Below are 24,719 nucleotides of genomic sequence, written 5' to 3'. Positions count from 1 at the left end.
GCCCGTGTGGAGCTGGCCCACACGCAGTGCTGATGTGCTCAAGGAGTGCCCTGCCACACAGGGGTGTCCCCCACGTAGGGGAGCCCCACGTGCAAGGAGTGCACCCTGAAAGGAGAGCCACCCCACTTGTTCAGTTCCTGAGCCCTCCTGGAGAAGGCAGGCAAACAGTGAGCAGAGAGACAAAGAACCATCTGGGTGAGGTGGGTAAAGAAAAATAAAGTAAATAAATCTTTTTTAAATATGGGTCAAAAACCTAAGTATAAAAGCAAGAACCATAAGGCTTCTAGAAGAAAATGTAGGAAAACATCTTCAAGATCTGGGGGTAGGTGGCAGATTCTTACAGGAGATAAGAGCAGGGCTGAGATGGAATATTGATGTTTAATGTATGTAGAAGTTTTAATAAACTTTACTATAAAACTGTGGAAATGTATAGAGTGTATAGTAACACATTATAGTGAGTAACAGCTCGTTTATAAATGGGAATGGGGTTTGAAAGGGTAGTCTAGGGATGTAAATGCCAACTGAAAGAAAGCTAGAGAATAATCTAGGGACTGAGTAACACAGTAAACCCAGAGGTGGATGAGAATCGTGGTTGAGGGTGCAGATGCAAGAATGTCCTTCTGTGAACTAAAACCAATGTACACCACTATCGCAGGGTGCTGGGAATGTGGCGAAGCATGGGAAAATACAACTGGAGTGACCTATGGACTGTGGTTAGCAGCAATACCATAGTATTCATGCATCTATGCCAAAGATGTACTGTGTTGATAATGGCGAGTATGGAAAAAGTGTGCCAAATGTATGCTATGGACCATGGTTAGTGGTAAGAGTTTGACGGAACTATTTCACAATCCGTAACAAATGTTTGACCACGGTATGGTGTGTTGATGGAGGAGTGCTGTATGGGAATTCTGCACATTAGCATGATGATTTTGTAAGTTCACAACTTACATAATAAAAATATATTTTAAAAAATAATAATAGGGTAGGTTGGGGGGAAAATACACCAAATGTAAGATATGGACTACAGTTAGTAGTAAGATTTGATGCTATTCTTTCATAATTTGTAGTATATGTTTCACAAAAATGCAAGGTGTTGGTGGTGAGTTGATGTATGGGACCCCTGTATGATGTTATATATGTCTGCTTTGTAAGTTCACAAACTTTACTATATATTTATTGTTTATGTATGTTCATCTATGAATGATATAAAAAAATAATAAAAATAACAATAAGGTAGGTTGGATGAAAAATATACTAAATGTCAAGATACTTTGATTAATAGTAATAAATGTTTTGAGGATGTTCTTTCATCATTTGTTAAAAATGTTTCACAACATGGTGGCGGACTTGGCCCAGTGGTTAGGGCATCCGTCAACCACATGGGAGGTCCACGGTTCAAACCCCGGGCCTCCTTGACCCGTGTGCAGCTGGCCCATGTGCAGTGCTGATGCGCGCAAGGAGTGCCATGCCACGCTGGGGTGTCCCCCGAGTCCCACGCGCAAGGAGTGCACCCCATAAGGAGAGCCGCCCAGTGCAAAAGAACATGCAGCCTGCCTAAGAATGGTGCTGCACACACGGAGAGCTGACACAACAAGATGACGCAACAAAAAGAGACACAGATTCCCATGCTGCTGACAACAACAGAAATGGACAAAGAAGACGCAGCAAATGGACACAGCAGACAACCGGGGGGGGGGGGGAAGGGGAGAAAAATAAATAAATAAAGATTTTGATGGTAGGGTGAGGTATGAGAGCTCTGTATGATGTTATACATGATTGTTTAGTAAGTTCACAACTTTTACTTACATTTTACATATGTTTATGTATGAGTGATGTACTTCAATAAAATTTTTCAATGAAAAACCACACAGAATCAAAACAACTGATTGTTTGCTACTTATCATATCTAGAGTGGAAGGTGTACCTGGACAAAGGAGGAAGATATATTTCTCTGTGGCTGAGACAAGGGAAAAGGAATTTTATGGCTATACCCAGTCATTAATTACATATGTGGGCTAAGGCCTATATGGATATTATGATTTGAACTAATGGAACACCTAACTTTTGAGAATCATGGGGGTAATTTACAATGTGTTATGAAGATGAATTGAACATAAGTAGCACCCAATATCTTTAAAAATAAAACTTCTACTTTTTCCATGAAGCATTTCTGAACTCATTCTTTAATTATTCTTGCTTATCGAATTTCATTAACAAGCTGATAGGATCACCATAACAGTCTCTCATATTTTTAAAATTCAGTCACAATTTCATCAATCAATAACCACAGTCATGGGAAACGGACTTTGGCCCAGTGGTTAGGGCGTCCGTCTACCATATGGGAGGTCCGCGGTTCAAACCCCGGGCCTCCTTGACCCGTGTGGAGCTGGCCATGCGCAGTGCTGATGCGCGCAAGGAGTGCCGTGCCACGCAGGGGTGTCCCCCGCGTGGGGCAGTCCCACGCGCAAGGAGTGCGCCCATGAGGAAAGCCGCCCAGCGTGAAAAGAAAGAGCAGCCTGCCCAGGAATGGCGCCGCCCACACTTCCCGTGCCGCTGACGACAACAGAAGCGGACAAAGAAACAAGACGCAGCAAATAGACACCAAGAACAGACAACCAGGGGAGGGGGGGAAATTAAATAAATAAATCTTTAAAAAAATAAAAATAAAAAAAATAACCACAGTCAGGGAAGCAGAGTTGGCTCAACTGATAGAGCGTCTGTCTACCACATGGGAAGTCCAGGGTTCAAACCCAGGGTCTCCTGAGCCGTGATGAGCTGGCCCACATGCAGTGCTGATGAGTGTAAGGAGTGCTGTGCCACACAGGGGTGACCCCCAAGTAGGGGAGCCTCATGCGCAAGGAGTGTGCCCCTCAAGGAGAGCAGCCCCACGCAAAAAAAAAAAAAGCACAGCCTGCCCAGGAGTGGTGCCACACATATGGAGAGCTGACACAGCAAGATGACGCAACAAAGAGAGACACAGACTCCCGGTGCCACTGACAAGAATACAAGTGGACACAGAAGAACACACAGCGAATGGACAGAGAGAGCAGACAATGGGGGGGGGGGGGGGGGCGGGGAAGGGGAGAGAAATAAATAAAAATAAATCTTAAAAATAAAATAAAATAACCACAGTCACCAAAAGTTAGTAAATTCTCATCTCAAAAAACATGACAACAAAAACATCTTTTAAAAATGATTCTCAAAAAAAAATTAAAAACAAGATTCTCAGCCTCAGGTCAGTTATTTTGGACCCAGAGTCACTGACATCCTTGTAGAAACAATTGTAAATCTGCAGAAATTTGTTATGAAGTAAATTTTGGAAAAAGTCTACCATAAGAGTAGTTTAACTATGTAATTTTCTTTCTAAAACATTCATATTCTGAGAGATCCCAAGAAGATAAAGGCTGAATGAAATATATTTCACTTTTCAAATTTTCTCAAGTGACAATTTCATTATAATAATTTAACCAGTGATTAATGTTAATAATACTAATAACCCCTTGGAAAACGGACCACATACAACTATTTTCATAGTGGAATTTACTAGAAGGAAGAAAAAATATTGAAAATTCAAGAGTATGAATCTGTGCCTACAGTTAAATGGCTACATGACTAAGAAGAAAAGTTATATCAGACTTAGGATGAAGCAGGGCCAAAGGAATTATGAATTAAGTGTTATAGTGAAGAATTTAGAAGTTCCTCCTGGATTACTTGTTTAAGCAAATTTGGAAGTGTTTCAGAGAGAAGAAAGTTGGTACATGAAGATATTTTCCTAGTATCAAAGTTTAAGTTAGGGGAAGCGGATGTGTCCCAAGCAATTGAGCTCCTGCCCACCACACAGGAGGTCCCCAGTTTGGTTCCTGGTGCCTCCTGGAGAAGACGAGCAAGACAGCAAGCTGGTATGACAGGCTAGCATGACATTTAGGTGTGGCGAGCTGACACAACAAGGAGACGCAAAGAGGAAAGATAATGAGACACACAACAAACCAGGGAGCCGAGGTGGCTCAAGCAATTGAATGCCTCTTTCCCATATGGGAAGTCCCAGGTTCAGTTCCTGGTACCTCCTAAAGAGAAGATGAGCAGCACACAACAAATGGACAAAGAGAACAGACAGTGAGTGCAAACAATAGGGCAGAGGGTAGGAATAAATAAAGTAACTCTTTAGAAACAACAACAACGAAGCTTAAATTGGACTGTGACATTACCACTGGGGTGCTGATGGGCTGTGGCTCTCTTCCTGACTGTCAGTCTCGAGTCCGGTGCCCTCAGGAGGAACACGGTGACAATGTGCTTCTCGGGCGCTCTTCCTCAACAAGTCCAGTCGAGCATAATAGTAATCATAATGCCCACACACTGCAGCGAGCTTGGGCCTTTCCACCATTTTTATCTGAAGGATAAAAGATCGGAAGGTTTAAAAAATATATAACACAAATCTATAATAACCAACAACTTAATAGCATCCATAGCTAAGACAAAGCATTGAAGGCATACTTTTGTTGTTTTGCTCTAGACTTGTTTAAAGAGTAAAATAATCATCAAGTCCCCAAATCCTAGAACTGAAAAAGACCTTAGAGGCCTAAGTATTAAGCACAGTAGTTCATACTTTTTCTAAGGTATGGATATGAATCATGTATACTCCATGGATAGCGAGCATGCCTAGCTACTTCAAGACCCAAAATTAAACTCAGAATGATCATTTTCTACTTTTCATAAAGTTATTTATATCTTACTATACCTATCAGAGAATAAATGCTATTGCTCAAGTCACAAATTAGGGGATTTGCAACGTTTTTAGTTCTACATAAATAGACTAAACGCAAAATGGCACCATGACTTGAAGAAAAGAAGATGTTGAGTCACTGAGAGTCATTCTTCCAGAGAAATCACAAGGAAGGTCACTCATCTGTGACAGATGTTACAGATGCACCTCACCACTGTCTCCAGACGGAAGAGAATGAGAGGACAGTCAGATACAAAAGCTTCACAGTAGAGTTGAGTGGAGGCCACTCAGCTAAAAGACAAGAACCAGAACAAATTAAGATATAAAAACCAGGAAGCAGATGTGGCTTAACCGACTGGGCTCCCGCTTACCACACGGGAGTTTGCTGGTTTGTATCCCAGTGCTTCCTAAAGAAGACAGTGAGCTGGTGTGACCGGCAGGCGTGGTGAGTTGACGCAAGAAAACGATGCAATGAGACAGGAGGAAAACATAATGGGAGACACAACCAGCAGGGAGCGGAGGTGGCGCAAGCAATTAAGCGCCTCCCTCCCACATCAGAGGTTCCAGGTTCAGTTCCCAGTGCCCTCTAAGGAAATAAGACAAACACAGCAAGAGCAAACAACGAGTTGGTGGGGAGAAATAAATAAAATAAATCTTAAAAAAAAAAAAGATATAAAAACCAGTCAAGAAATTGTTGTGCAGAGTTAATTTAACATGAATCGTGACTACTTCACAGATAATTAAAAAGATAATCAGGATAGCAGAGTGAGATACTGCAGGGTTCCATTCCCCTCACAGAAGTTTTGAACTGGCAGAAATCTTTCTCAAAACTACAGGAAACAGGTAAAGGACTTCAATAACAGGATACCTGCCAAGTCAAGAAAAAGGCTCCCTGACAGTGGTAGGACCCTGCGGAGGCCTGGCTGGCACTTCCCGACCCCCCACTGGCTTGGTGAGGGGGGAGCCCTCGCTCCCAGAGTGGACCCCTGACCCCAGTCCAGGAGGCAGCACCCTCACCCACGCACTGGGAGCAAGCATGCCTGGCCCCGTGTGTCTGACGGCGGCCGAGGGACTCACTGAATGCAGACGGCGGCTCACGGAGCTCTCCCACAGAACACGGCATGAGAGAAGTCAAGTGCTGCATGGGACAAGGACTGCTGGCTAGAGGACACACAACGCAGTGCCCAGGGCCATGAGGAACTGCTTCCCAGGGAAGAGGGGACATCGTATCCATCTCACAGTGGAATTCCCAAGGCCACATACACAGGCTCAAGACTAGTCACATGTGCAGAAAGAGTCAGGAGGCCCCTATGCTTTGGCCTGGAGCTATTCTCTAACTCCACGTATGGCTAAGCCATGAAGGAGAGCACCCACACAGGTCAATCTGCAAAGACTGGGGAAAGTGTTTTATTTTTTCCTCTTAGTTCCTTGCATTCAGGGAAAGCTCTGTCATAACATTAGCTGGACGCAGGTTTAAGAAAGAGATGCCACAGAGTCTAAGTTCTAGCAATAACACATTAAAATATCTAAATGTCCAGGTTTCAACAAATGAATACAAAACATACAAAGGAACAGGAAGTGATGGTCCAGGAAAAGGAAAAAATTAAAGCATTAGAAACCATCAATGAGGAGGATCAGACCTGGGGCAAATTAGATGAAGACTTTATAAAAAATGAGCTTAAACATGTCAAAGAAATAAACAAAAATATGGACAAAAAATTAAAGGAGGAAGCCGATATGACTCAGTGGTTGAGCACCGGCTTCCCACATATGAGGTCCAGGATTCAATCCCTGGCCCCAGTACCTAAAAAAAAGGAAAATGCTAGATGAACACAAAGAGAATATCTGTAGAGAGATGGAAAGACTACTGAAAATATCCAGTCTGAGTAATAGAAGGAAGAACGTGAACAGAGCCTGAGGAAACTGTGGGTGACCATCAAGCATACAAACATATACACTGTGGAAGTCCCAGAAGGATAAGAAAGAGAGAAAAGGGCAGAAAGAGTAATCAACAAAATAAGGGATGAAAAGTTCCCAAATTTAATGAAAGACATGAGTATACATATGCAGGTTGCTTAATGAACTCCAAACAAGATAAACCAAAATAGACTCACACCATGACATATTATAATCTAATTGTTGAATGCCTAAATAAGATTAAGTGCCAATTTCTCATCAGAAACCAAGGAAGCAAGGAGGCAATGGGATGACATATTTAAAGTATTGAAAGCAATAATCATCCACCAAGAATTCTGTATTCAACAAAACTGTCTTTCCAAAATGAGGGAGAAATGAAGACATTCCCAGATAAACAAAAGCTGAAAGAGTTCATTACTACTAGACTGGCCCTGCAGAAGACGCTAAAGAGAGTTCAGCAGCTGAAAGGAAAGGACCAAAGACAATAGATCAAAGCCACATGACATAAAGATCTCCTTAAAGGGTAATGACACGGATAAATATAAATGCCAGCTTTATTGTATTTTTAGCTTGTAAACAACTTTTTACTTTCCACAGGATCTAACAGGGAAATATATAAATCATAATAAGAAAAAGTAGTTTGGAACTTATTATGTATTAACATGTAATCTGTGATGAAAGCTACATAGAGGTGGGGGGACAGAAGGGTATAGGAGCACATTTGTATCCACTATTAAAGTTAAGTTGGTATGTGAATAAGACTGTTAGAGAATCAGGATGTTAAAGTTAAGCCACGATAAATACAAAGAAAATATCTGAGAATATGCAAGATCATAAAGACAGTAATTAGAGATATGTTGTCAGGGAGGGGACAGGGGGAATGGGAAGCTAATGTAAAATGTGTATGGTTTCTGTTTGGGGAGATGGTTACGTTTTAGTAATGGAAGGTGGTGAGGGCACGCAACATTGTGAATGTGGTCAGCCCCACTGAATGGTGCGCGTGGGAGTGGCTGAGACAGAAGTTCAAGTTGTATGTATGCTCCTGGAAGGGGAGGGGAGGAAGGGAGAGGGAGGAAGAAAGAGACAATGACAATTAAAGGCAATACATGATCCTAGATGGGACTAATAAGGAAGGAGAAAAGGCTCAAAGAGACATTATTGGGACATAAGAAAGATTGGAATAGAAACTATTAAAATAACATTATATCAGTGTTAAATTTCTTGAACTTGGTAATAGCATTTACGATGGCTACATAAGTGAACATGTTTGTTTTAGGAAATGTACATGGCAGTATTAAGTGTTCAAGGAGCATGGGCTTCCTCAACCTACGTTCAAGTGTTCAGAAAATGGACTGACAAATAGACAGATGAAGAGAAAGAATGATACTGCAAATGCAGCAAATATCAGTATCAGCAGATCTGGTTTTCTGAGGGGAGAGGAGTATGGTCAAGATTTAGGTATGAGGTTTGTATTATTTTTGTAAGTGTCCTTTAAGTTTGAAAGTACTTCAAAATGAAAAGTTAAAAAAGAAAAAGAAGACCAAAATAATTAGAAGGACCTATGGTACTGGTATGGGAATATGAATAACCAAACAAATGGTTAAAACCGAAATTTCCTCACTATAAAGCAGTGACACACTATATTCTTTGTTCTCTTTAATGATATGTAGCTCACATGTATGTTAGATTGAACCATGTGAAACTGTAGATATTCAAGCATCTTTAATTTACAAAAATGGCACTTTCATATAGCACTATTAAACATTAAAGTAAATGAATAAAATCTGGCTTGTTATTTTAAACATATATATTGTTTAAAATCCTTTAAAGTTTTCTTAGTGTTGTAATTTTATCTTATAACTTCCCAAAAGAAGGTACCATTTATTACTTGTTGAAAGTGGTTAGAAATAGAGAAAAGTATCAGAAGGAAATAAACAGCTTCATTAGCACTTTCTCTAAACTCTCAAACAATAATGAAAACATCAGCAGTTAATTCTGTGGACACCTATTTATTGCATTGCATTAGCAGAAGTTTTTGCACAGGATTAGAAAAAGCTACAACCTGCTGGACAGTTTTCCTAACTTAACCCATTCACAGATCTTTCAGATATTTTTCTCCCCTAAAAGTCTGCTACAGTGTATTATATATCACAACAAGCTTTTCTTACCTTTCATAAAGTTAAACCACATAAATGAAGACCCACCATTCAGCCAATAGTTTCAAAAAAACTATTTCTGCACCAACACATTTTCTAAAACATCTATTTATCGTGTAATCACTTAGTAAATGAACCCCCAAATGGTCCTCTAATTATAACAACAGCCTTCTTTAAAAATACAATTCTTCAATTTAAAAAAAAAGCTATTTTATCATTTATATATTAGAAGTAATTCACTAGCCTAAATTAGAAGCTTCAGCACTCTGCTGAAGGAAAAGATAGTTCTATAATAAACACTTCTCCATTGCATAAAGCATGTGAAAATTTAGAGTACAAAGCACAGATTATTTTTGAAGCTATGCCACTCACTCTTTCTATGTAGAAAACCTTTATCTGTTTTAAAAATCTAGAAGAATTTCAGTTTATAAAAAGAAAATTAAAACTAGTGTATGGGGAAGTAGATGTGGCCCAAGCAATTGAGCTCCCATCGACCACATGGGGGGGGTCCCAGGTTCGGTTCCCGGGGCCTCCTGGTGAAGGCGAGCTGGCCCGCACCGTGGAGAGCTGGCCCACACTGTGGGCTGACACAACAAGATGACACAACAAAAAAGAGACAGAGGAGACACAATGAGAGACGCAGCAAACCAGGGAGCTGAGGGGGGTCAAGCGATTGAGTGCCTCTCTCCTCCCAGTGCCTCCTGAAGAAATGATGAGAGGACAAGCAGAAACAGAAAAATGTGCAGTGAATGGACACAGAGAGCAGACAGTGAGCACAGGTGGTAAGGGGGGATAAATAAAATAAATCTTTAAAAAAAAAAACAACTAGTATATGGAATACTTGGAAGGAAATTCAGAATTGTTTTTCAGAATATAACAGCTAGCAGTTGCACAATGAACACGTCAATGCACATTATGGAATGATTTTATTATAAATGCAAAACCAGTGGACTCCAGATTAGCAAGCTTATATTTCATGGGCATGTGCTAGTAGGTCTGCAGGAATTCCCCATCTGCTAAAGAACCAAGGGAGGGTGGGGTATGACTTACAGATTCCGGCTTCCGGCCTGCGGCTGGTGGTCTCCCTTCATGTCTGTGTAATTTATCCTTCCTTTTAACTGGCACGGATAGCCTTGATCGTGGTGCACACTTTCCCTGGAATCTCACTTCCTGTACTTTAGAATCTTATTTAACAAAAATAAAACAACTTCAATTTTTTTAATGTCCACACCTTTAATAATGCTTGTAAGAGTGAAAACATAAGCTACATTTCATAGCTCAGTATACTTACTTCAGCCTGAGATATTTACTCAGGTAGAGAAATACTAATGGGAAATTACAATGCATATTCTTCAAATGGAGAAAAACACTTTTTCCAGGGTTTCTTTACTTATTTCTAGTAATACACATGCTACTTCCCACCCCCCAAAATCTAAGGAATGAATCTTAACATTTACAGAAGAGGTATTCACAGAACAATGGCACAAGTAATTAAATGCAGTCAATAAGCATGGGCTAAGAAGTCACGCCTTTTACACTGCATCACTGGTTTTTATAAATGGTTTCATACTAGGTTTGTCTTTGTCCCTATCAAAATGTTCTTTTTCTCCTATCTTTCTACATTCAGAATGTGAAAATGCACTGTCTCTCATACTCTCCTTATCTACTTTCTAAAGATTCTCAATCTTTAGAACCTGATATATAACAATGCCAAATCAAATGAAACATGCAAAGAGGGTCTCTCACTTTCCCTCAATAACTTGCCTCAGTTTCAGTTCTCTATCACAGTGGATAATACTCTGATTTTTGCAGAAGGTTTTCTATTCCTCACAACCCTCTAAGTCCAGACATTTGGTTACTGCTAAATCCTGCTGCTTTTTTCACAACATCTATTGAATTAGTAAATTTCTCTTCCTCCCAGCAGCTATCCTAATCATTTATCACTGGTTTAGGAAAAGTTTCTTCTTAAACTGACCACCCCACCCCACCTAGGTTATAGCACTTCACCAGCTGATGCCCAGCTCCAGCGCTTAAAGTGTCTTCTCCACCACCGAGTATCCCCTGCTTTCTTTGAGGGACCTGTGGTAGCAGGGTTCTCAGACTGGGTCTGATGAGGTCCAAGCCCTGAGCTCAGCTACGTGGTTACTCTAAAGTCCTTTACAGGAGATCTCTTAATTGTGAGTCCATCCTCTCTATTTCACAAAAAGAAACTGCAACTCATAATCCCGTCTATCTGGAAACCTTCTCCCACTCTCTATCCCTTCCCCACACAAAATCCAGTTTGGATTCTCCCTCTTCATGTACCTCCTTATTAGAAAGCCCACGGCCTTGTGAAGTCTTCCTGAAATGAGAAGAGAGGAGACGAGTCCTCCAGGCCATGCCCGAGCTAGAGACACAGCTTCTCAGACTCACTCGCAGTCACCATGTGACCGAATGACTCTCCTCCATGCTCAATATATGCAATAGGATTTCCCCACTAATGTTACATGATACATGGTGTGAAACATGCAATAAATGCTTTCTTACTGCATGGTTAAACCATGGCCACCTTCTTACCCAGGACCACCTGCCCGGTAGGTTGTGAAGCTGAAGATCTTGCTCTACGTACGAGCGTGTTATTAAATTCTACCCGTATGACCTAAAACCAAACACATATATCACTATCAAGGACCTACTAATCAAAATCTCTGTTAAAATCTAAAGAGAGTCACCTCAAAACTTACCTGAGGCGGCAAATATTTGACAATAAGATTCTCTAAAAAGGGTCTTTTCAAAATGGAATTAATAGATGGTCGATCTCGGGGAGATACTTTAAAGAGCTGATATATCAAGGACTGTAGGTCACAGGAAAATCTTGGAGAGATTGGGGCAAAATGTGCTTGACAAATCTTCAGAACCAGCTGGTGTAAGCTGTTACCCTCAAACTGAAAGAACAAGGATGAATAACACTGAATCAGAGAAGCAAAACAATGATTTTAAGCATCGGTTAGAAGCATCTATGATCCACCCTAAATCATTTTTGTCAACCCATATTTCATGAGTAGAGATTGCAGGCAGTGACTCCCTTAGAAATTTTTTCTAGTTTTAATTTTTATCAAAATATTTACTCACTATAAAAAATCGGAAGATAGAGAAAGTCATAAACAGGAGCAGTATGTATACTCTCACAACCCACAGGTATACTTCCTTCCAGTCTTTATTAAAATAGTTTTTATTTCACAGAACTGAGGTCATAATGTATATGAATTTTCTTTCTCATTTTTTTTCCCCATTAACATAAGCCTCCTCGTTTTTGCAAAAATTCTCCATAAACCAGATAATCTTCCTCATATGAAATCCTCACTTATATACACATAATAATAACATGTGGCAGTAAAGGTACAGTTTTGGGCAGACAATAGTAATGTGACCTTTGTCAATAATTATAATAATATTGATAATGAAGGTGACAATGATAGCTATGAAGAAAAAGTTAACATAGCAGGATTAGACTGCTATTCTTAGAAAGGCCTGCTTGCAAAAAGTTGGCCCTTGGCTAGAATCTGGGAATTGGATTTCAGAAGGGTCTGCGTCATTTCCTAAGTGAGGGGAGCCGCACGCTCTCTGTGTGCAAACAGGTGGGTTGATGCTGAGCACCTGCATTCCTTCTGGGCGTCTGGAACCCTGGTACACACTGGGGAGGGTGAGCATATGACCACCCGCAGCAAAATCCCAGTGAGCTTCCCTCGTAGACATAATTTCACCCGGGCTGTGGTAACCGGGAGCGGGAGGAATTAAGCACGACTCCCCTGGGAGAGGCCAATGCGAGCTTGTGCCTGGTTTTTTATAGCCTTCAGCCCATGAACCATTTCCCTCTGCTGATTTGGCTTTGTAATAAATCACAGCCCTGAAAATGACGGTACATTGTCTTCCAAGCGAATCGTTAAACCTGGGAGCAGCTGTGGGTGCAACTGACAAAAAAGCTAATTACTGTAATATAATTATGGAGTGCTCATATACCGGATTCCACACTAAAGACCTGATATCCCTTATCTCATTTAATCTACCAGGAACCTACAAGAAACATACTATATCCTGTTATTAATCCCTCTTTCATACATGGGAAACCCGAGACATGGCGAGAACACATGACTTGCCCAATGTCACACAGGTGGTAAATGGCTGAACCCAAATGTGGCCCTGGGCCTCTGTGCTCGCCAGCCACGTTCTGCCATCCTCGAGGAAGGCTGAGACTCAGCGCGCTCAGCAACAGGTGCAACGGGAACGCTGGGCAGTCAGAGCAGAGGCCGGTAGGCACCCACTGACCCCCAGCACTGCTTATAATACTTTGATTGCTTTTATTTAAGTAAAAAAAGGAAGGGAAGAAAAAAGGAGTATCATTAAAAGTTATTTTTTACTGCTTTTAAAATTATACACACTTATTATAAAAAGTTAAAACAGGAAAGTACAAAGGAGAAAGAAAAAGTCACCTCTAATCCTATCATATAGGTATAACTGCTATTATTAATAATATGTTGGTGAACAGCCTTTCAGAGCCACACCATTTTATACAAATAACCCACAATGTCGATGTTCTGTAGCCTAATCCTCCTGAACAACATGTGGCCATCTTTTCACGGCAATAAAGACAGATCTAGTTATCGTGATTCTTAGTCCATCATATGTATCTATCACAGCATGCTAAAATATTCCTCTGTTGACAGATGTTTACACTGTTTCCAATTCTGATCATATCTGTACTTCATTGAACACCTTTGTGCACTCATCTTTTCCAACTCTCTCCTTTGGATAAAGATTTTGAATTGATGGGTAAAGGGAATACACAATTCATATTTGATATATACTTGCATTCTGAAAAAGATTACCATGTTATAGCTATATTTTTTATGTTCAAAAGCATCTCACAGGGCATTTGCTTTATATGGACTTCTACAGTAAACACAGGCGCAATCTGGGGCTTTTATTAAGAACAGAAGCGGACAAAGAAACAAGATTCAGCAAATAGACACCAAGAACAGACAACCAGGGGAGGGGGGGAATTAAATAAATAAATAAATCTTTTTTTAAAAAAATCTATGTAAATATTAAAATGGATCACCTAATAAATAAAAAGTCTAACTACATTAAAATATGAAGACAGGCTAAACTTGACTGTTTCTACCAGTAATAATTGTACAATGGATGACCCAAAACAATAGGTGATTCAAAAATGCTGTGAATTTTTATAACTTTTACTAAGAACCATTTGAAGATGTGCCCTACCCTCCGATGCAGATTTGTTGGGAAGATTAAAAATACCATTTGTCTCTGATACATTCCTGAGAATCTAGAAAGCCATGTGCAGGTACAGGGCTGTATGCATGCTCAGGAAAGAACTGAGAAAGATTTAGATCTCACCTCTGGCTGACCTTGAAGCTCTGTGCAAGCAGGAAAGGGAGGCTAAGGTGGGGTTGTAAACTACCTGCCTGGGAGTGGAAGGTGCGTCCCAACCTGCAAAGAGAGACCCTCAGCAGAGGCTGGAAGATTTGTTTGGTTCCAGGCATTTTAGAAAATCTCTGTCTAATCATCAACAGACCTCTTAGTAACTAAGCAGAGATTTTGTGGCTATCCACAACAAAGAATACTAACTTTCAGAATTAGCTCAGGGAAGTCAACAATCAAGCAAATAACAATGACAATAACAACAAACCCTGGGGTGGGTGGAGATCTGATTTCCAGCGTTGCCACATCATATTATTTTAAATGCTCAACTTTTGGCAAAAATTATGAGACATACAAAGAAACAAGAAAGTATGGCCCATATGTGTTGTGAGCGATAAAAAGAATGTATGCCGACCTCAGCGAGAGTCAGTAGCACGGCTGCCAGAGAAGAGCCAACCCTCTCATTTGAGCAAACTATAATTAGCTCCTCACAATATGCCAGGTCCCACAACATGGCAGAATCCAAATCTGCCCTGTCACTTCCTTATTCTTCTTCCCTTTCAGGCCTTTGTTCTCCGTCTTCCCGCCACTGCCCAGACTGATAAGGCAGTGCTGCAGGTGCAAGGCGGGGAAACTGAAACCCACCCTACACATCAGTAGCAACCATAACCAATCCCTAACTTCCACCTCCGCCTATTACCCCTCCCCTTCCCAAGAGTATATATGCTTTGTTCCCCTCAATAAAATTTGCAGCTTGATCCTCACCCTGTCTCGCTGTCATTCCTCGCGTCTCCTGTCTCACCATTCCCATCCACGCAACCACAAGCCCCCGTTTACTGCCCCGCTGGCCGGGGCATTCACACATATGTAGGGAAAAAACAGTCTGTAGAAACTCCAAGGAAGCCCAGATGTTGCATATACTAGACTGAGACATAAGTACACTATTTTATATGTGTTAAAAGACTAAGGAAAGCATGTCTAAAAAACATGCTTAAACATGAATAAAGAGTATCATTAAAGAAATAGAAATTATAATAAAAAAGAATGAAATAGAAAGTCTGAAAGTGAAGAGCATAGCAATTGAAATGAAAACTTCATTAAAGGGGCTCATCAACAGATTTGAGCAGGTGGAAAAAAGAAAATCAGTAAACTTCCAAAGAAGAGAAGAGAAGGAAACTTTCTCAACACGGTAAAGTACATATATGAGAAACCCACAGCTGCACTGTACTCAACGGTGAAAGAACTGAAGGCTTTCCCACTGAGATCAGGAACAAGACAAGGATGCCCACTGTCACCACTGTTGTTCAATATTGAGTAGAAGTTCTACCTAGAGCAATTAGGAAAGACAAAGACATAAAGGCACCCAAATAGGAAAGAAGTAAAATATTCACTATTCGCTGATGATAGGAGCCTATCTCTAGAAAACCCAAAGAAAATCCACAGCAAAGCACCAGAACTAATAAATTCAGCAAAGTGGCAGGATACAAGATTAATATGCAAAAATCAGTAGTGTTTCTATATACTACTGATGAGAAATCTGAGGAGGAAATCAGAAAAAATTTCCATTTATAATAGCAACTAAAACAATCAAATATTTAGGAGTAAACTTAACCAAGGACATTAAGGACCCAGATGCAGAAAACTATAAAACATTGCTAAAAGAAACCAAAGAAAACCTAAACAAATGGAAGGACATTATTCCACAGACTGGAAGGCTAAATATTGTTACGATGTCAATTCTATCCAAACTGATTGACAGATTCAATGAATCCCAATAAAAAACCCAACAGTATTTTTGCATAAATGGAAAAGCCAACTATCAAACTTATGTGGAGGTGTAATGGGCCCAAATAACCAAAAAGAAAACCAGAATTGGAGGATTCTCACTTCCTGACTTTAAAATATATCACTCCATTTTCAAGACTTGGGTATTGTCCTGAATGACACTGCAATGACAGATACAGGCCATCATGTATCTTGTAATAACCTACAAAAACATGCAGGAGAGAGTGTAAACTACAATGTAAACTATAATCCACACTTAGTGGCAATGCTCCAAAATGTGTTCATCAATTATAACAAATGTACCACACTAATAAAGAATGTTGTTAATATGGGAAAATGTGGGTGGGGGAGAGAGCAGGGCATATGGGAATCCCTCTATTTTTTATGTAACATTTATGTAATCTAAGTACTTTAAGTATATAGCTAGATAGACGGATGGATAGATATTTTTTTAAAGCATATCCTTAGCTACAGTGGTAAAAACAGCATGGTGCTGGCATAAAGATAGACAAATTGACCGTGGAACCAAACTGAGAACTCAGAATTAGACCTTCACATCTACAATCAAGTGATTTTTGAAAAGCTGTCAATCTCTTTCAGCTGGGCCAGAACAGTCTTTTCAACAAATGTGCTGGGAGAACTGGATATCCATAGCCAAAAGAAAGAAGAACTCTATCTCACACCTCACACAAAAATTAACTCAAAATGGATCAAGGACTAAAATACAAAAGCTACAACTGTAAAACTCCTAGAAGAAAATGTAGGGAAACACCTTCAAGATCTTATGGTAGATGGTAGTTTCTTAAAACTTAAATCCAATGCATGATCAATAAAAGAAAAAAAAATAGACAAATGGGATCTCCTCAAAATTAAACACTTTTGTTCTTCAAAAGACTTTGTCAAGAAAGTAAAAAGGCAGCCTAGTCAATAGGAGAAAATATTTGGAAACTACATATCTGATAAGGGTTTGATATCCATGTTATATAAAGAGATCACACAACTCAACCATAAAAAGACAAGCAACCCAATTTAAAAATGGGAAAAAGACTTGAACAGACATTTCTCCAAAGAGAAAATACAAATGGCCAAAAAGCACGTGAAAAATTGTTCAACATCACTAGCTATTAGAGATATTCAGATCAAAACTACAATGAGATGTCATTTCACACCTTATAGAATGGCCATAAGTAAAAAACAAACAAACAAAAGACCCATAAAACTACAATGAGTCAAGAGCCCACGTGGGTGTCCACACAGTGAGCCAAGTGCCCACGTGATGAGCAGTGCCCATACGAGAGCCTGCATGGTGAGCCAGTGCCCACACAATGAGCCCAGTGTCCCTGCAATGAGCCAAGTGCCCGTGGTGAGCTGCGTACCCACGTGGGTGTCCACACAGTGAGCCAAGTGCCCACGTGATGAGCAGTGCCCATACGAGAGCCTGCATGGTGAGCCAGTGCCCACACAATGAGCCCAGTGTCCCTGCAATGAGCCAAGTGCCCGTGGTGAGCTGCGTACCCACGTGGGTGTCCACACAGTGAGCCAAGTGCCCACGTGATGAGCAGTGCCCATACGAGAGCCTGCATGGTGAGCCAGTGCCCACACAACGAGCCCAGTGTCCCTGCAATGAGCCAAGTGCCCGTGGTGAGCTGCGTACCCACGTGGGTGTCCACACGGTGAGCCAAGTGCCCACGTGATGAGCAGTGCCCATACGAGAGCCTGCATGGTGAGCCAGTGCCCACACAATGAGCCCAGTGTCCTTGCAATGAGCCAAGTGCCCGTGGTGAGCTGCGTACCCACGTGGGTGTCCACGCGGTGAGCCAAGTGCCCACGTGATGAGCAGTGCCCATACGAGAGCCTGCATGGTGAGCCAGTGCCCACACAATGAGCCCAGTGTCCTTGCAATGAGCCAAGTGCCCGTGGTGAGCTGCGCACCCACGTGGGTGTCCACGCGGTGAGCCAAGTGCCCACGTGATGAGCAGTGCCCATACGAGAGCCTGCATGGTGAGCCAGTGCCCACACAATGAGCCCAGTGTCCCTGCAATGAGCCAAGTGCCCGTGGTGAGCTGCGTACCCACGTGGGTGTCCACACGGTGAGTCAAGTGCCCACGTGATGAGCAGTGCCCATACGAGAGCCTGCATGGTGAGCCAGTGCCCACACAATGAGCCCAGTGTCCTTGCAATGAGCCAAGTGCCCGTGGTGAGCTGCGCACCCACGTGGGTGTCCACGCGGTGAGCCAAGTGCCCACGTGATGAGCAGTGCCCATACGAGAGCCTGCATGGTGAGCCAGTGCCCACATGAGTGCCCACATGGTGAGCCAGTGCCCACACGAAGAGCCAAGTGCCATGCAATGAGCCCAGTGCCCATGCAATGAGCCCAGTGCCCTTGCAATGAGCCGAGGGCCCGTGGTGAGCCGAGTGTCGATGTGGCGAGCTGAGTACCCATGTGGTTAGCCAATGCCCGTGCAAGTGAGTCACGCACCCAACAAAAGAGAGACAAGGGGAGAGTCAAAGTGAAGCGCAGCCAAACCAGGAACTAAGGTGGTGCAAGTGACAGGGAACCTCTCTCCACATCAGAGGTCCCCAGGATCGAATCCTGGTGAATCCTAGAGGAGAAAGATGAAGAGAAGACAAAAAGAGAAACAGATACAGAAGATCACAGAGCAAACAGACACAGACAGCAAAAACAGCAGAGTGCTGGAGGGAGAGGGGGAGGGAAAGAAAAAAATGTATTAAAAAATGTGGTATATACATACTAAGGAATCCTATTCAGCTGTAAGAATAAATGAAATTGGGATACATATGACAACATGGATGAAGCCTGAGGACATTATGTTGGAGTGAAATAAGCCAGACACAAAAGAACAAATATTGTATGGTCTCACTAATATGAACTAAATACCATGACTAAACTCATGGAGGTAAACTCTAGAGTATAGATTACTAGGAGAAAGAATGTGGGGTGAGAACGGGAGCTGCTGCTTACTGTATCTCGAATTTCTAAGAAGACTTATTGTAAAAGTATAGAAATGAATAGACTTGATGGTAATACATCATACTGAGTATAACTACTGATTTATAAATGTGACTGTGGCTAAAAGGGGTAGGCTGTGGATGTAAAAGTCAAATGAAAGGAAGCTAGAGAATAATCTAGGGAATGTGTAACAGTGATTTTGGTGTTGGATAAAGACTGGGGTTAATAGTATAAATATAAGAATGTTCTTTCATAAAGTGTTAAGAATATATTGATACATGAGAAAATTACAGCTAACATAATTTATGGACTACAGTTACTGGTTATGTAATATTTTTGCAGCAATGACAAAGTAAATATATCAATTCTAAGGGACAATAATAGGGAGTTATAAAGGGGTATGGGATTTTTCCTTTTGGAGTAATGAAAACATTCTATTGACTGAGGTTATGACATTACAACTCTGAGACGAAAATGAGAACCACTGAGTTACACTTTGAATGGACTGTACAAAGCATGGAGCTGTGTAACACAGGGATTCCTGTGGTAGAAGATGGACTGCAGTTAATAGAACAAATATGAGAATGTTCTCTGATGAACTATAACAAACATGCAATAATAAAGGGTGTTAATAATCGGGTGGGTTGCGGGAAAAATACACCAAATGTAAATATGGGCTCTAGTTGGTAGTAATATCTTCATGATGTTCTTTCACAGTTTGTAATGAATGTTTCTAAACAAAGCAAGGTATTGGTGGTGGATTGACATATGAGAGTCCTATATGATGTTATGTATGTTTGTTTTGTAAGTTCACAACTTTCCCTATACACTTATTGTTTATGTATGTTCATACATGAATGATAAACTTCAATCAAATTTTATTTAAAAAAATAAATGAGGAAGCGGACTTGACCCAGTGGATAGGGCATCCACCTACCACTTGGGAGGTCCACGGTTCAAACCCCAGGCCTCCTTGACCCGTGTGGAGCTGGCCCATGCACAGTGCTGATGCGTGCAAGGAGTGCCCTGCCACGCAGGGGTGTCCCCCATGTAGGGGAGCCCCACGTGAAAGGAATGCGCCCTGTAAGGAGAGCCACCCAGCGCAAAAGAAAGTGCAGCCTGCCCAGGAATAGTGCCACACACATGGAGAGCTGACACAAGATGACGCAACCAAAAGAAACCCAGATTCCTGGTGCCACTGATAAGGATAGAAGCAGTCACAGAAGAACACACAGCGAATGGACACAGAGAGCAGACAACGGGGAGTGGGGGGGAAAGGGGAGAGAAATAAATAAAAAATAAATCTTAAAAAAAATAAACGAACTTGAAGATTTTCTTGTGAAAATGTTCTGGGCACTAGAAAGTGGTGATGACTACATACCTTTGTGAATATATTTTATTCTTTTTTAAGATTTACTTTATTTATTTATTTCTCCCCCTTCCCTTCATTGTTTGTACTCTCTGCTCTGTGTCTTAAAACATTTTAAGACACTGACTATTTTGATATGTGAATTATATCTCAATTTTAAAAAGATTAAAAAAGAAGTATCCTATATGCCTTTAACATAGTAGATTATTAATAAATAGTAATTATATTACTCTCCATAAAATAGTTTTCCATTTGCAGTAGTAGAACAGCCAAGCGCAGGCAGAACGCAGCTCTCCTCACAGTAGCGGAGCATGCTGCACCTCCACTCTTGGGGGATGACGCATCTAGGAACGGTGACATTTCTCTGGCATCCGGATACTCCAGGGAGGCTGCTCCAGTTCTCAGAGAGCCTCCCTGAGGGATCTCTAGCTCAGACATTTGCAACACTTTTGGTGGCTGGGAAAGTGAGTCGGAGGAGGGTGGGGGTGCAGGGCGGGGGAAGTGAGGAGGCCAGGGCTGCCCGCAGGGACCTGGAAATCCTCAGTCTCACAGGGCTGAGGTGCTAGAGCAAGCCCTAGGGATTCACACTTACATTCCAAAGTCCTCCACCGGAGCCTAGCTCCTGCTCCCCTAGCAAACCAACACAGCTCCTTTCTTCTCTTTGTCCCACTGCCTAACCTCTTATTTCCCCTAACCCCTGGCACACTCCACTCATGACACTTAAGAGGGGGTCAGGATAATGTGCTTCCTTTTTTTTTTTTTTTTTTTTTGCAGGCAGAAAGTTCATTGAGAAGCTCTTCCAACAGAGGGGGTCTGAAGAATAGACTTCAACACCCGCCCCCTGCATGGTGGGGGTCTGAAGAGAATAATGTGCTTTCAACAGAGGTTACAAGAAATAGGAAAATAACCACACACAATTAAGACATGAGACTTATAAGAATAATGTACAGATTAATAAGCAAAACTGAATGGGCTCCAGTCTCAGCTCCACCCCTTATTAGTCGTATGACTCTGGCAAGTTAAGCTCACTGAGCCCCTCGGGTTGTTGCAAATATTAATGTCCTAATGCTCATAAAGCACATAAGTTAGTGTTCCTATGTATTTATTGTTTGAGTCCTGTTTGGGTTAATTTTGCTCAGTTTCGTTCTTTCTCTTCTAAACCATACAAATTCCAACACATTTTATTAAACTAAATGTATACTTTAGTTTACTTTTTATAATTCTTTTTGCAAAAAGCCCAATATTACAAGAGAATGCAAAGTAAAGTGTATGGCCCTCTCCTCCATTCCCTAAGGGTAAAAACATTTGTTATATTTCCTAACTACCTTCGACACATAACACACATACACACACGTGGTATGTGCACGTGTCTGTGTGTATATGAATTTGTGTGTATATATATTCACACACTTTATTTTTAATGGAAATATGCTACACATACCATTCAACTTGGATTTATTTACTTTATAACATAGTTTGCATGTTTCCAGGTCACTATATCTAGATCTATCATTCTTTGTGATACCTTGTCCATATAATTTTTTAACAATCTAATAAAATCAAACCTTAATCTTTTTCTCCCAGCAATTAATTTCATTTTTATGGTTCAATAATTCAAGATTAACCTGAAAATTAACATACTTACAGGATGCTTGAGTGTACACAGCTCATATAAGACACAGCCAAGAGACCAGATATCCCTGAGGAAGATAAGTATTTAAATGCCAAGAAAAACAAAGTGAAAAAAAAAATGCCAAGAAAATATCCATAATTCTCAACACAAGTTTGTACCCTCACATTGCCTTACTTTGGGGGTAGTTTTACAATTTTATATACATTGACCAGTTTTTACAAATGTTTTCAGATACATTATCAATGTTTATTCTTACTAAAATAAGGGGTAAAGTAACAATTCTTTGTCGGAATCCTAGAAGAAAACTATTTACTTTGACTTAAGGTGTCCACATAAAAGTATATGGATGGAATTCTGAGCAGTTTGAAAGGAAGCAGGACTCAAACATGAATCTGTTTCAATTAAAATGTAAAATCTGGTTGATTTAGAAAGGTGAATTCTACCCGAGGCTCTTGTTGGAATCAAAGTCACATTAAGGGATGAATGTAGTATTTGGTACTCAATAACCATTTGAAAAATGGACTTAACAATATATGACTCAAGACTTGTTCTTTACAGACATAGTATTCAGGAAGTATTTGTATGTAATTCGTTTAATAAGGAGTTATTTTATAGAACAAAAAGCATAATGAGATCTGAAACATCCAAGAAAATAACACGAGAAGTCAGAGATGTGGTCCAATGGCCAAAATGAGAAGGATTCAGGGAAGCGAGCTCAGAGACTTCACTAGTTATCAACACTTTTGAGTGTATGTGTGTGTGAGAGAGAAAGAGATAGAGAGAGACACCAAAGGCTGGGAAACGGTGCAGCGTGATTACAGAAGTAGCGAGGACTCCAACCAAGCTTCGCCCGCCTCAGTTCCTAGAATGCACTGCCACTGCCCACCACATGGACTGGCCCCCTGGACTCCACACGGCTCCTCTGCTCCCTGAGCCACTCTACCACCGGGGTGCTGGATCCACGTGCCCCAGGGACCAGGCCAGTGTGGCCGCTGCCCGGGCCTGGGTCCCAGCCTCCCTGGGGGGGGGGGGGGCGCGGTAAGCCCTATGGGAACCTGGTCTAAAGGGGAGGGCAACTACCCAACCAGCCGGCTGACTGTTGTCAAGACCTGCCAGTTAGATGGAGTTCAGTGCCATATCAGTTGGCCCTACTTTGGAGTTTGTGTTTCTGTGTGATAGAGCTGGACTCAGATGTGATCTTTGTCCACAAGTCCCTCCTGTTACTTTTACCGGAACTGTAGTTGGTGCTGGGGTTTAGTGTGTACCCAGGGGACCTCAATCTCTGGACTGAACATGTGATAACCAGGCCCTGAGCCTCAGCAGACTTCAGCTCCTACACTCTGGTTTATTGGACTTACCCCACTCAGCTAACATGGAGGTGAAGAAGGTCAACCACCACACCAGGGAGCCTAGAGTGCCTACAACTGAAAGCAGAATTGCATCCAGCATCCATGTGGATGTGGATTGGACACAACCATTCTAAGGTCCACAGGATGGAGGAATAGAGTATGGATTAGAGTGGACTTACTGATATTTTATTCATGAACTATAGTGATTAGTAACTGAAGAAAATGTGGCATTGGTGTGGAGAAAGTGGCCATGGTGGCTGCTGGGGGTAGGGAGTGGGAGGAAGAGATGTGATGTGGGGGCGTTTTCAGGACTTGGAGTTGTCCTGGGTGGTGCTGCGGGGACAGTTACCGGACATTGTATGTCCTCCCATGGCCCACTGGGTGGACTGTGGGAGAGTGTGAGCTATGGTGTGGACCATTGACCATGAGGTGCAGCAGTGGTCAGAGCTGTATTCACCAAATGCAGTGAATGTCTCATGATGACTGAGGAGATTATCATTATGGGGGGAGGAGTGGGGTGAGGGGGGTGGGGGGTATATGGGAACCTCATATTTTTTTAATGTAACATTAAAAAACAAAGACAAAAAATTAAAAATTAAAACTAAAAAAAAAAAGACCTGTCAGTTTTCAGAGGTGCCAGATCTGTAGGTTTTTCAAATCTTCCCATATTTCAACACCATATTGACTCAAATTCTTAAAAAGCAGTGCCAGGCATCGCCATCCCAAAATCCTCAAGACTGGGGAATGAACAAACATAAGGGGGGAAAACAGCTTGGGACTAAAGTAGCCTTACTACTATTCTAGCAACGGGAGAACTTGGAAGGCTGATACAAAGGCAGGGGTAAGAGGAGGGAAAGGATCTGAGGGGAGGGAGAGAGAAGAGGTGGGATGTGGGGCATTTTGGGGCACTGGCATTGTCCTGCACGGCTTTCAATGACGGACCCAGGCCATTACACATTCTGTCAAAACCTGTAAAATTGTGTGGTGCAAAGTGTAAACCATAATGCAAACTACAGACTATGCTTCATAGCAAATCTTCAATGCGTGCTCATCAATTGTAGCAAATGTACCGCACTAATGAAAGATGTTCATGGAGGAAAGTGGGGGATGGGGTGGGGTGGGGTATATGGGAATCCCCCTATACTTTTTATGTAACATTTATGTGATCTAAAGCTTCTTTCAAAATAAAATTTAAAAATAACATAAAAATTTAAAAGCAGCGCCAGGAAACTAACGAATGCATCAGTCCTGAGGCCCTGGGCCGGCAGTGTGCACTCTGCCCCCCACCGCCCTCATCTCACCACCTGCACTGCTGCACCCTTTCTCAGTACCGGGGGGTGTCTCCCCACAAAATGCCTACCCTTCTGTTGGGCAGAGACAGCTTTACTCTTCTTT

General features: G+C 41.6%; 1 protein-coding gene across 15 annotated transcripts in view; it reads right to left on the bottom strand.

Annotated features, from left to right (window-relative positions):
- NEK5 (NIMA related kinase 5) overlaps window positions 1-24,719 on the bottom strand; it is a 98,760-nt gene that overhangs the window by 55,619 nt on the left and 18,422 nt on the right. For all 15 annotated transcript variants that reach the window (XM_058276764.1, XM_071208323.1, XM_058276761.1 and 12 more), the window contains 5 exons: window positions 21,988-22,042; window positions 11,520-11,720; window positions 11,353-11,434; window positions 9,847-9,980; window positions 4,209-4,390 (listed from right to left, as the gene is read on the bottom strand). In XM_058276764.1, coding sequence (XP_058132747.1) covers window positions 4,209-4,390; window positions 9,847-9,980; window positions 11,353-11,434; window positions 11,520-11,720; window positions 21,988-22,042 — 654 coding nt within the window. The remainder of the gene's footprint in view (window positions 1-4,208; window positions 4,391-9,846; window positions 9,981-11,352; window positions 11,435-11,519; window positions 11,721-21,987; window positions 22,043-24,719) is intronic.

The sequence above is a fragment of the Dasypus novemcinctus genome, chromosome 15 (genome assembly GCF_030445035.2).
Source record: "Dasypus novemcinctus isolate mDasNov1 chromosome 15, mDasNov1.1.hap2, whole genome shotgun sequence".
Classification (NCBI taxonomy): Eukaryota; Metazoa; Chordata; class Mammalia; order Cingulata; family Dasypodidae; genus Dasypus; species Dasypus novemcinctus.
The sequence above is the reverse complement of the archived record's forward strand: the minus strand, read 5'-3'. Positions and strand labels throughout refer to the sequence as shown.